This window comes from Apaloderma vittatum, unplaced genomic scaffold, assembly GCF_000703405.1.
Source record: "Apaloderma vittatum isolate BGI_N311 unplaced genomic scaffold, ASM70340v1 scaffold1810, whole genome shotgun sequence".
Taxonomy (NCBI): domain Eukaryota; kingdom Metazoa; phylum Chordata; class Aves; order Trogoniformes; family Trogonidae; genus Apaloderma; species Apaloderma vittatum.
Window position 1 is genome coordinate 13,026 of NW_009695996.1, and position 13,186 is coordinate 26,211.

General features: G+C 37.1%; 1 protein-coding gene across 1 annotated transcript in view; it reads left to right on the top strand.

Moving 5' to 3' along the window:
* The window catches only part of RYR2 (ryanodine receptor 2 (cardiac)), a gene marked incomplete at its 5' end in the record, with an annotated part of 108,411 nt that overhangs the window by 5,094 nt on the left and 90,131 nt on the right, over positions 1 to 13,186 (top strand). Inside the window, 2 exons of the mRNA XM_009872957.1 lie at positions 8,520 to 8,619; positions 11,899 to 11,995. Coding sequence (XP_009871259.1) covers positions 8,520 to 8,619; positions 11,899 to 11,995 — 197 coding nt within the window. The remainder of the gene's footprint in view (positions 1 to 8,519; positions 8,620 to 11,898; positions 11,996 to 13,186) is intronic.

Sequence of the window (13,186 nt, forward strand, 5' to 3'; positions counted from 1 at the left end):
AGGTTTATGTACATTGTGTAGTTATGATTAAAACCTTTGGAAAAGGTTTATGTCAAATGTTCTGTCAGTATGCTCTGAGGAATAGCGTTAGAATATCACCTTTTTATATTGCAATATTGCTCTATGTTTTCAAGCAACTTGCTAGTTCTTCTCAAATTAAGAGAAATAGGTTAACAATCCTGGGGCAAAAATGTGCATGTAAAAATAACCGATGAATAGAGTTCATTTGCAGGGCATGGCTCTTTCAGAGTGTAGTCAGATCTTAGTTTGATTTATATAATACAAGAGGAGAGCAGAACTGTATCACCTTTAAGGTAGTTTTCCAGTTGTCTGAATGCGGCTTAATTACTTTCTTTTATTTTCCTATTGACTTTGTGATCTCAGAGTACTCAGTAGATTAGTGTTTAGACCTAATTTGGTTGGCAACCACTATATTAAGAAAATGTCAGGACTTTCCTACAGTTCCTCTTTCCCACTTTGCATAAAAAAGATTTTGGGACAATTGACTTTATCTTTTTTTGCCCTGAAGAGTTGTCTTTTTAATTGCAATGAACAAGTGCTAAACTAATAGGAAGATTAGCATTAAAACAGTAAGCTAAAAGTCCAGAAATGTGGATTTTGGCTGTTTGTTGACTCACAGCAGTGTCCCTGGGCAAGTCATTAATTTGTTGTGACTCCCGTTATTCATACCCATACAATGGGATTTTGGATGCTTATTTTTCTGTGTAGAATTTCTGAGGAAAAACACTTACATAAGTGCTTGTGGCATTATATAATATGTGAGTTGTACTGTTGCCAGATCCTTCAGAGAGGAAACTTGGCTCTGCTGAACCCTGGTAGCACAGAGTGAAAAGATGTTCTGCTGCAACTACTGCCACCCTTTGAGTTCAAGCCAAAGTTGCTCTGTCTCCTTTCTTGAGGCAGTCCATCCCGATGAACAGATATTTCCAGCAGGTTTCCTCATCTTGTACGTAACAGTATGTACTCCTGCACTGAGGTTTGCCTGTGCCTACTGTTAATTATGTACCATGATTGCTTTCAAAATTGTCAGTTTCCAGTAGTTTAGAAATTCCATTACTTGTAATTTCTTTCGAATTCATGAAATCTCTGGATAACAATCCACAAATCCTTAGATATACCATTGAAATATAAAATGCATAAATGAAGATAAAACCAAAAATTAGTACTGATGAGGTCAGTGTTATTCTGCCTAATAATTCAGGACAGAGGGGAAAACCTCCTAACTTTGAATCTGCAGTGCACGAATTTCAGTATAATGCAGCAATTTCTGAGCTGTGATATTTATTTAGTTACTGAGTTACTGCCCTGACTGTAATGGTGATCTACAGCCGCATTAATTGCAATTAATTGGAAAATTTTCTTTCAAGTGTAAGCTGTTCCTTGAAGATTTTTCAAAAAAATACTGTCATCTAAATGAGATCAACTTATTTGAAAGCTGGAGCTGATACATGTCATTTGTCCTAGACAGGAAGACAAGTTCCTGTGTGTCAGAAACACACGCCTTATGCTTCCTCTTGCACCAAATATATTGTTCATTTTCAACTATTAGTTTTAGTTATCTTATTTATTATCAGATAATTAGCTTCAAAATACCTGTGGCAATTGTGCAATAGTACATTTTTTTTTTAATTTGTAAAATTTTCTTCTCTTGTTTATTTTTTTGCCGGGATATGAAACTCATTATTGGACTTTGCTTTCTCCTGTGCAAATTCACAATTTTGTCACTTTTTTTTTGTTGAAGAATAGTAGAAAAGGTTTTTTTTTTAAATTTGAATCTAACTGTTCTCTTACACGAAACATAACGTGTTTCCCACAGAGTCTTCATACAATTAGAAATGTTATTGTGGAGGCTGGTAGATCTTCGTGATAATTAAGGTTGTCAAGCTGTTCTGCCTTACAAAATCCTTCTTCTAGGAGCTTATAATCAAGTGCTTGTAATGTAAAAAAAATACTTATTAGAAATAGCAGCTTCTCTTTCTGGAGGGCTTTTTTTTCTTTTTAACCAGTCTGAGATTTATTTTATTTTTTTTTTAGCTCATCCACAAGAGGTCAGATGTCACAGAGCTTAAAGACAGGGAAGAAAAAAAATATTCACATCTTTAAGAAAATTTGTCTCATTGAGATGAATCCCATGCTTTACAACAAAAAAAGGAAATTAGGAGTGTCATGATATCTCAAGTGTACTTTTTGCTAAGTATAAAAAAAAAAAAAAAAGGAAAAGGTAACAGGCCTCTCCTTGCTTTAACTTAGTAAAGGAACATTCTCCTGAAATGATGCAGCTTGCTCATGCCCAGGGAAGACTTTTAAAATTTTCTTTTACTAGCTAAATTCTGGTGTATTTGTCTATTTTGATAAGCTAGACATCTTGCACCTTCTGTGTTTTAATCAACTTTTTAAAGTCCCTGTACAGAGACTAATTAAATGCACTTCAACCCTGGTGGAACCAGAAATACCTTGTAATGAGTGGCTCAAGGCGGAGATGAAGTCAAGCAGTGTATTGACAGCTGAGAACTTAGTGTTTTATGTGCTGCCGGTGATCTGCTGTCATTTAAGATATGTGGAGGAGGAAGCTGTGAGAAAGTAGAAGAAACAAAAGGCAGGTGATGTAGCAGGGACGGGAGCCTGGGACTGAAGTGGGAGGAAGGGAAGCTGAGTGGGTTGAAGACTGGTTGAAAAGATTGGCAGCTGAAGGCAGGCAGGCAGGCAGCAAAATGACTGAAAAATCAGCTGGGACAAGACGTTGGTGACAAGAGAGAAGTAGGCACCTGCTGGCTAAAGTTGTGTTAGAAATCTGGGGCAGGAAAACTGTGCTGTTTTGACAGGGGTGATTGATACGAGAACCGATGGAGTGGGACTGGGAATGAAGGACAAGAGAGGTCTATAGAGAAGGAGTGGGCTGGCTCAGGAGAAGCAAACGAGATCCACAGAAGGGAAAGTCCAGGGCCAAGAAAGGATTAAATAATTGAGGAGCAGGAGTTGTGGTGAGTTTCTAGAAGTCTTGTGCTGGCTAACATGCAAAGGAAGAGGCTGAGCAAGAAAATCGCCAAAAATCCATGATGAGGCTTTGTAGGTCCAAGGAGAAGTTTTTGAAGCAGGAGGAGGTCCTAATTCTGGGTGATAAAGTAGCTGTAACTGAGTTGAGAAGCTGAGGTGTGTGTGTGAGAGATATGGGACTGGAGTAAAGATTTGGAGAGGAAAGGAGAGTGGGAGAGGTTTGGAGCAATTAGACTGACTGCTCTCAGCAACTGTCTAGGAAACCCGTTGTATTAAGACACAGTAGTCACTCACAGAGCAGCCTGCTCCTATTTTGTGTTAGTGACAGATGTCTGAAAAACTGTTTTAAAGTTTCCTTCTCTACCTGTGATTCCTGTGGGTGTCAGTGTGATGCCACCTACTGTAATTGTGGTGCTTTTTTACTTTATTTTTTTTAATGTAGGAAAATTTTATATAAATTATAGCACAGAAATTATTTTTCTTACATTTTGAAAAACCACAGGCATGAAAAAATGCAAAAATTATGGCATTGATATTTTTAATGAACTGTTTTAAATACACAGTCTCACTGGCTTTTTATGGAGTGCTATCTCAGTGCTGACAAAAGTTGAATGGATGCGTCAGGGCTGTGTAGCAGGGAGGCTGTGGAATCAAGCAACTCTGAAGATGAAATTTCAAGCTGGGAGTTGCATGTGGTAGATTAATGGTATGATGCTTAGTTAATTATTTTCCTGGAGAATTAGTTTTTTGTACCAGATTCTGCTGTGGCCTTGCTGAGCAGATTTTCATCCTTTATCAGGAATACTCACTGCCTAAGTTGTCACTCTGAGGTCTCCTCCTTCTGCTAGAGGCTGAGGTCCCAGAGTTGCTCAGTCTTCCTAGCTGCAACTGAGGTAAATGCAAGATGTGCCTTGAACATAATGCAGTCTACACTGAGAATTAAACAGGTCCTTGTCACCACCATTTGGGCATCCTAGATTAATGAATATTTCTTAGTGTAATCTGTGTACCTCTACTCCCCATTCGAAAATGGGCTATAACAGGTTTTTGAGAAAATGAATTCATTAATATTTGTTGTGATTTGTGGAAAGCTGTCATTGTTGGTAGCAAGTGAAAAGCCTATGAGGAAATAAATAATTCTCATTTCAAAGCTTTGAAGAACTCACTATGTTGAATAAAGTATGAGGCTGCAGAGTAAAGATTGAGGAGAAAACAAAGCACTGAGCAGCTGTTCATGAAGTGAGCTTCTTTATCCTGTATATGCAATGAGGCAGCACTTGTGGAAAGAATTGCACGTCACGTTGACGACTGTAGCATGACGCATTCACCAGGAGCCATTACTTTTCCATAGACTATTTCATTTGACAATTCCTAACTTTGGATGCTTGCTTCTGTAAAATTAGTATTTTGCTAATGAAAGCTTTTCTGTCTAATCATTCTAAGTGGTAATAGTTTGGAAGCATAGTAGCTGATGTGCTTCAGGCTTTTCATGGTTAGAATGCAGCAGGAAAGCTAACGCAAAGAGGGGGATTGCAGACTACCCTTGGTGGGATCCTTATGCTTTCCTGCCATGCATCTACAATTACCTGCTGTTAGCTATGTGACAGTGGACTAGATGATTCTCTGTGGCTGAACTGTAATGGTAATTTCTGTGTATCGGTGGGGTTTTGCTACTATTTTCCTTTTGCTGGCAGTGCATTTATTCTGAGTAAAGGGGCTGGAATTGGCTAGTATAGTGCTGGCAATTCTCTCTATCAACAGAAAAATTCTCTTTGCTTGTAGATTTGCTGGCCAGCTGTTTAAACTACTTCAGAGAAAATCAAAGAGTTAGGATTATTGCCACTTTTAGACATAAACACACAAACCTAATGATGATCCTACTTTGGCAGGGGGGGTCGGACTAGATGATCTTTCAAGGCCTCTTTCAACCCCTAACATTCTGGGATTCTGTGATATGTAAACTTTACATAGATGTGGTTATTACTTGTAGTTCTTTTCAATATCTCCCTTTCTTGTGACGGAATATTTGTATTTATTTTGACAGTGTCAATATAATACTCCATTCTAGAGACAGTGCATCTAGTTTAACCTTTGGATTTTTGCTGAACTTGCTAGTTCATCATTGTCTTGCTGCAGAATGTGTTTCTCTTTCTAATTTTTTTTTTTTTTTAAAAAGAGTACAGTTTGTTTTGGCTTGTTTGGTTTTCATTTTAAGTTACAGATACAAGTATGTATTTTTTTACTTTGTTTCTCTGTCCTAAACATTGTTGCAATTTTAAGACAGAGAGAAAGGGGAGATAGCAAGGATTATCAGAGTCTCCATGTACAGCAGAGACAATAAATTGTATCATCTTTTTAGCCTTCATTTCTGCACCAACTGGTATTAACTTTCTGGGAAGTGCTCTGCCTTGTATGCAGTCATGATAATGTACCAGAAGATAAACTTTATTTCTTTCGCTATTCTTGCTATTTGGAATGACCTAAGATTGAAGTGCAGATTGAAGTAGATACTGCTAGATGCAATGTCAGTATTGACACACCTTAGCAAAGAGGAAGCTTGAAGCAAAATTTTTCCTTTCTTTATGTTTTTCTCCTTGAACACTTGCATATTTTGGAGAAAAGAACCTTTGATGCAGACCTTGAAATTCAGAATGCATCATCTAGTTACTTAAAACTATTGTACATGCAGCCATGCTGCTGCAATCACTGCTGAAGAGCTCTTGTGGAAATTATAATCTGTTTCCTAAGGTGTCCAGCGAGCTTGAATACACTGTGTTCTCTCTTGAAGACCTAGGAAGGGAGATGTGATTGTGTTACTTTTCTGCAGAGCAGTAGAGTTTATAACAGTAAATGCACTTGGGAAACCTGTAGTATTCTGAGAGATTTGAGATTTGGAGCTAATCCTTGAGAAGCTGTCTCTAGGCTGTAGTGTTAAACTGTATTCATAAAATACCATGATTTAATTTTGAAAAGTGATTAAAAGCCTATGGTAGGTAAAATGCTGGTTTAGAGATAGTTAGCCTATTAATATGGAAGACAAATCTAGGTTTTTGGCTGAACCTGGACACTAGGGCTGAAAAGATGATTTGGATGAGATAGAAGTTGAAGGACCTGCCTATAACAGTGAAGACCCATGCTGGAATTAGAATAGACAGCAGGATTCCCAAATGCAGGATGTTTCTGCTCTCCAGATGCTGCTACTGCATACCTGAAAGACATGTTGTCCTTATCAATGATGACAACCTGCCACTTCTGCCGGGTACTCTGTTAGGCCAGCTTACAAAGATCAATATGGTAGACAGGGAGGCTGACGGACATCAGCGTGTCACGTCACGTCTACATCCTGAACACTGCATTATGGAATTCATGTCATTCTGATATTTTTTGTGTGCTAGAAGTACAAAACCAAGCAGATAAACCTCAGGTAAGGTATAGACAGGCAGCAGATTACAATAATAATGTTGTTTTAAAGCAAAGTTTAGCACTGAAAAGTTAGGCAATGCCAAGATCAAGACTGTTGAATTTTTCAGTATCTATTAATGGGGTCCTTTCGATACATGGTCAAAGCTTCATTTTGTTTGCTATGGAATTGCAGGTGTCAGAATGAGAAGTGCAGTGATAACACTCTTGATTTCTCTGCTGTGATGGTCATGTGTTGTGTTAGGCCATTTAAACCATACTTTTTAAAGCTGTAATTCTCTGGTGACTCAGCATGAGACATCTGGGTTATAATCAGAGCTGCAACTGGAGTCAAATGAATGGATAAAAATAACAGGTGCTCTGAAAAGAGATGACGGTGATGTATTTTTGTTCAGTGTCCTATCTATAAAATAGAACACTAATTCAGTTGATACAATTGTGTGTGAAAATAAGTTCATTAATATGCACAAAGCACACAGTTACAAGGAGTATTCTGTTGATGACAGAGCTAAATGAGAGGACTTATCCTCTTCCTCTGTTGCCTGCCCTAAATGACGGATTTTCCACGAAAAGTAATATTCCTGCTTCAGTGTATTGGTTGAATTACTTGTTGTCCCTAACTGGAATCTGTGTAGTGATCTGAGAGAAAACTAACAAAACTAAGGCACACAGGGCAGGAATGGAGCTGGAGGCATGCCAGGGATTGTAATCTCAGCCTGGTTTGCTGTTGATGAAGTTCTGTAATGGCAGTAAGGGGAAAATAAGAGGTGAAATGGCTGGTTGTTCACTGAACATTCTCGATTACATGTGCTGAAAGACACTGGTGCAGTGGAAAGATGGCTTTTGTGAGATCTCTTTCTTTGCTTGTCATTAGCTCTTATGGGAGCCTTCTAAATGAGCTGATGTGCTGTTTCTCATACTGCTGTACAGCTAGAAGACACGCGGGGGCAGGAAGACAGAAGAACTCTGCACATGTCGTTGGGAATCTCCCCCCTTCTGACCTCCATTGCCTTTTTTTTTCTTTTGTATGGTCAATAATTTGTTGGTCACGTTTGTTGTAGTTTATCTTGGTCACAACATAAAGATACAGAGACCAATATTACTGTATAAACACAGTTACTGTCCAGTAGCTTAAAATAAAGTTTTGATAAAAGTGTTTAAATGTTACTGCACTTGTAAGTTTATTACCTTGTAGGATAAACAGTATACTTCAAAGCAGCTGCTTATTTGTAGAACAGTTAGTTCCATAACCTCATGTAAGATCATGTTGTTTGGCGCTAGCAATGGATCCATAGAAATGACTGCTGGTGTGGGACAAAGGATTTTTCATGGATGCAATATATGCCTTGAGATTAGAATTTCTGAGACAATAATGTTGCTGAACTAGCTGGAGCATGCACACACAAACACACACACACAAAATACTGAGAAGGGAAAGCACCTGTGACACTCACTGAAGAGACCTGCACCATTGGCTGAAGATAGGGAGTAACACAGTAAAAGAAGATCAGCCATTGAATGCTAAGGGAGGAAGCGAGCCTTTCAGCAAAATATCGTATCAGATTTGCTTGGATCATGAAAGCTTTGTGTGAGAATATATTTTGGGAACTCCCTTAAGTACATTACAAAGTCAGTTACTTGATTATTTGGTTTCTTTGATCTAATGGCAGTTTTAGGAAGCCAGTGGCCCACAAGAAATAATTAAGGGATTGCAGAAATAATTAAGGAAATGTAGATTAATGTAGCATCCCAATATTCAAACTTCATGGAAAATCTCATTGCATATAGAGGGAAGAAGATAAGTTTTGAATCCCAGAGCATTTAACCATCAGTTCTTCAGAGTGTTTGCTCTAGTTTAAGACCCCAAACAGCTGACCATTCTGTGACATTTATGCCTGTCTCTGAGGCAAATAGGCTGTTGCTATTCTAGCTTTATTTCTAGCACCCAGGTGTGAGTTGGTGTTTACAGTCAATAGGAACAATTTATGTAGGAAAGAAACGAGAATGTTTGATACTGTTATTATATACTCTAATGAGATTTTTAATTAAGCCCAAATAAAAGCTCCTTTCTTTCCTGGTTTTAGCATCTCTCTTACGGCAATGGTAGCTTACATGTTGATGCAGCCTTCCAGCAGACGCTCTGGAGCGTAGCACCGATCAGTTCAGGAAGTGAAGTTGCCCAAGGTAAGATTTACTCAACTTTAATTATTGCAAGGCTGATTGTAAATGAGATAGCTGAAAAATTAAATTATTCTTTCAAGTGTGGGTGTGGGTTTCTCTTGTGTAAACATCCTATCGATTAAGTAAATGTACATATGTTCTGAAAACAGAGGGAAAGTTATAGTCGAAGTGGTATACACAGTTTTCCTTATAATTTGTTTTTAAATATTGAGTAGCTCATTCAAATCTCATTTTGCTAAAAGTATGTTAACATTCACAACATTTTGATCCTTGTTTAAAATATTATTTCAGATTATTCTGATGTATGCAGTCATGGTTACATGTTCCTGAGACTGAGGAAAAAATGGGCAAGAGAACTAGAAGCAGGATGTGAAATCTTGAGTTAAGACTGGGAATGGCTTTGAGGGGAGCATATGGTTGGGAAGAAAAACAAAATGAGAGGAAAGACAGAAAAAGATAGACTAGAACAACTTTCAAAATTTATTTCTTTTATTTAGGAATTAGGAAGAGGTGTTTTTTAATACAACTTCTGACATGAAAGGACAAGGATCTCTGAATTTATGTCCTGCGGGTTCCACAGAGAAGAATTTTTTGTTTTCTGAAAAGTGTCTCATGATGTAAAGCCTATTGATTTCTAGTTTGCTGCAGAACAATTGTTTTCACCAAGTATTGTAATAGGACTTTAAGAAGATTAAAGCTGCAGGTCCTTTCTTTCTCACTTCCTGGGACTTTTGGGTACTATTTTTTAAAAAAGACATTACACTGAAATTTCACACCAGCTCTTTTTATCTGGCTTATTTTAAAACACAGTTTTGGAATTTTCTTGCAGATTTAATCATTCAGATTTCAGGGAGAGCATTGCCAACACGTCCTTTCTATATATCCACTGTATTTTTAGACTAGGAGAACCATTCTGAACATTCAGATTCTCTGACATGATTTCTGTTGCAATTGATTATTAAAAAAAATGTTAGCACATTGCTTAACAGTGTCCTAAACTTCAGGGAGAAAAACTTTTCTGTTGATGAGAGGAGAAAACCTTCTTTAATCCACTCTTCTGCACCTTCCCGTAACTCCATTCTCTTTGTCCTCTGGCTGCTGGCAGCACTGCAGTGGCATACATGTTAATAATCATGGTACAGTTTGTTAGCTGAGTCCCAGATTTGTGCTGTGCCACATCTCTCTGGTTGCTGAACCTCACTAGTGAGACTTGCCTGGCTGATTGGGAAGCAGAAGTCCACATGATACTGTCATGTTAGGCACTCACACCCCCAGGAAATCATGTGAAAATGATGTAATATGATTTCAGCAGCTGTGCATTTCTCTGAGTTGCTATGCTTTTTCCATTTTCACTTTTCTCAGGTATAGACATTACCTTTCTTAAGCAGTGTCTTTCCTAGAGAAGATCAGCTGGCTGGTGTCAGAAAGAATTAGAGCAAAGGCTTTATTCTAGCAAAATTGGCAAATGTTCCTGTATTCGAAGTTGTCTTCTTGTGAAGGGAGAGTGAATCCGACACTTAATGTCTAAGATGTTGCTCTGTATGCCTCAGTAAAACTGTAGCCAAATTCGAGAAAATTACCTCAAAAATGGCGAAGAGAAAAATAAACCAAATTTTGATACTATCTGCAAAATGCTTTGTCATCTTCATAAGATGTTTGTCTGTAGAAAAAACTATAATACCATCTCTCAATCAAAACTTCCCATTAAAAATAGATTTCTAAGTTAAACACTTGAGTTAAGTGAGAGCACTTTGTAGAGAAAATAGTGGAGAAATAGTCCATAAAATGAACTAGGTATATTGGAGGTAGATAGTTAAAAGAAAAGCACTTATTTTCATGTGCATTTCTGCGAAACTGGCTTATGCAGAAGTCAGTTTGTTTAAGTCAAAACATCTTTAGAAACAGATCAAATAATTTTGTTGATTCTGTACTGTAAAGTGGATCGGGGCACTTAAAAAACAACACAAAAAAGCTACTCAGAGCAGAACATCTCCAAAATTATACTGACACGGGTTCATATAAAAATCAACATGTAACTACTGTGTCGAAATCACGAATTTGGAAATTCGAAATTGACTGCATAAATACTAATTCGATATTGATTTCAAAGGTTTAAGAAATATATCATGAAATATTCTCTGAAGCATATTAAAGAAAAGATTTTTCTGTAGCTTCAGAATAAACTTGTGAAATGTGTAAAGTGTGACTGTTGGGTTTTCAACACCGTTTCCCTATCTTTCTTACTGCACAACATTGTTTGTTTATAGAGATACAGCTATGAAATAGTATTCCAGTAATTTTTTCTTCAAAAATCTTTTTGTTAAAACACTAAACCCAAGGAATAATATTACCAAATCCTGCTCAAATGCAGAATTTGGTGTTAACCAGCTTGAGAAAAAGGGAAGATGAGTTTAGGGAAAAACCAGGTATTTACATTTAGCTTGTCAAACTGACAAAATGCCGTTGACTTGTGGTTAAAGTCTACCGAGACTTAGAAGTCTTCATTTACTAGATTATATACAGTATTTATAGGATAATGTAAAATTAGATTTCTTTTTCTTTTCTGATGCAAAAAGATAGATGAAAGAGCATCTGTGTTGTTAATATCTTTACTGGTTAGAATGATGCCCTTATTTTCAGCTTCTGTCTGCTATGTCCTGGATCATCAAATACTGAGATGCTACGTGTATGCTTTACACTTGCCTGTGCACTGAAGGCATAGGCAATATGGACATTGCCCTTTGGAGTTGGAAGAAATTATGACTGTGGGTTGAGAATCTTAAATCAAGCAGAACTTAGAGTGGATCTTCCCAGAAGTTTTTCTCACAGAAAACTTGCAAAGACACCAAAAAGAATTTGAATGTTAACTAACTAAATATTTGTTTTCGTAGTTTATAAACTGGAATCCTTACCTTAAATCAAACCCAAAAGTGAGTAGGTAAAATTAATCTCCTGCTTTTTCTGTTGTAATCTAGGAGGGAAGTAATTGCTTTCTTGTTTCCATTGGATCAGTCTTTTTCTGAGTTGCCTTAACTCTTTAGAAACCCTGATCTTCTGATCCCCCTTTTCCTAATTGCTGACCAGAGCTTTTCTCGCTTGGCAATGTTGAGCCGGCTCTCCAGGGTACAGGATACCTTCCCCTTCTTCTGGCTCTCTTTTTGAAGTAACATAAAATAGCAACAGAAAAAAAATAAAACTGATAGTATTTATTACAGTTTGAACTATAGTTTTACATATTGCTGTGTTCAGTCAAATGCACTTCGTTTTCTCCCTTTATCTAAGGATATCTGATAGGAGGGGATGTTCTGAGGTTATTGCATGGTCACATGGACGAATGCTTGACAGTCCCTTCGGGTGAACATGGAGAAGAACAAAGAAGGTAGGTTTCTAGCTTAGATTAATGATGAATATTGCTAAATCAATATCAAGTGTCAGTACAGAATATTGAAGGATATCGTGATGCGTTGTATTACTCAGAAGAAGGACTAGTGTTGAGAGGAACGTTGGACATGAGCTTCTTGCATTTTCTTTTCAGTATTGTTCAAGTTGAATTTCACTTGCCAGGTGTAAAAGCGATTTTTGCTGTCTTACTGTTGTCTGTACTGACTTAAAAATACTGTGAATGAAATGTGTTGGTTTCTTTACTGTTGTTTTCTTCTGTACTGACAAAAAATTCCTCAGGACAGGGTATGCTAAAGCTTACTACCCACTCCTTCAAGGCTGCTAACCTGGGTAGTGATCTTAGGTGTACCTGTCATGGCAGTTTAGAACTTAATTTGTGGTTATTTTCTTGACTAAAGGAATCCTAGAATGGAAATAGAGAAGTGATGACCATTCGTTATGTGTCTCCTTCAGTTAACTAATGAATCCAAATGGTGAGAAGACTGGCACTGAAAGTGGCATCTCTCAGTGGAGTGATTACATAAGTGAATCAAAGTCCTGTTTATTTGCTTCAATAAAATATACCTTAAGCTGCTTCTCAGTTAGCCAGTGTCATATGATTTATTCCTACCTGCAGCCTGAAGATTGCTAAATGAATAATGTTGATTTTGGCATAGTTTTTTTAATGTGACATATTGAGTAGCTTTATTTCCTTGACAAAGAAAGTATTCATTCATTTCCAAATGAGTTTTCTTGGTCTGCAAATAGAAATATATATTTATTCTGTCATATTCTTATTTGTAAAGATAAGAACAAGACACTGGAAGGTCTCACAAAATATAACAATAATATTTTATGAATTTTTAAATATTAATGAGAAAAACTTCACAGTTTTCTTGGACAGCTGCTACCAACCATTCCTGGCTATTTCTCATTGTTTTTGAAAAGGCAGTAGTTTTGAACACAGGAGATACTTTAAATTGCTAAAACTTAAAATGTGAACAGTTCATGTTTTAATTTTAGTTACGGTGTGATAGATCTATTAGAGCCTGGTTTATTGCTGATTTTATTATCCTATACCCTGGAAGTGATGAAAAGGTAAGATGATAAATACATAGGATCCCACAGCATCTGCTCTAACTTCAGCCCAAGTACTGCAAAATTCCTTTTTGCAGTGTAATTGCAGGTT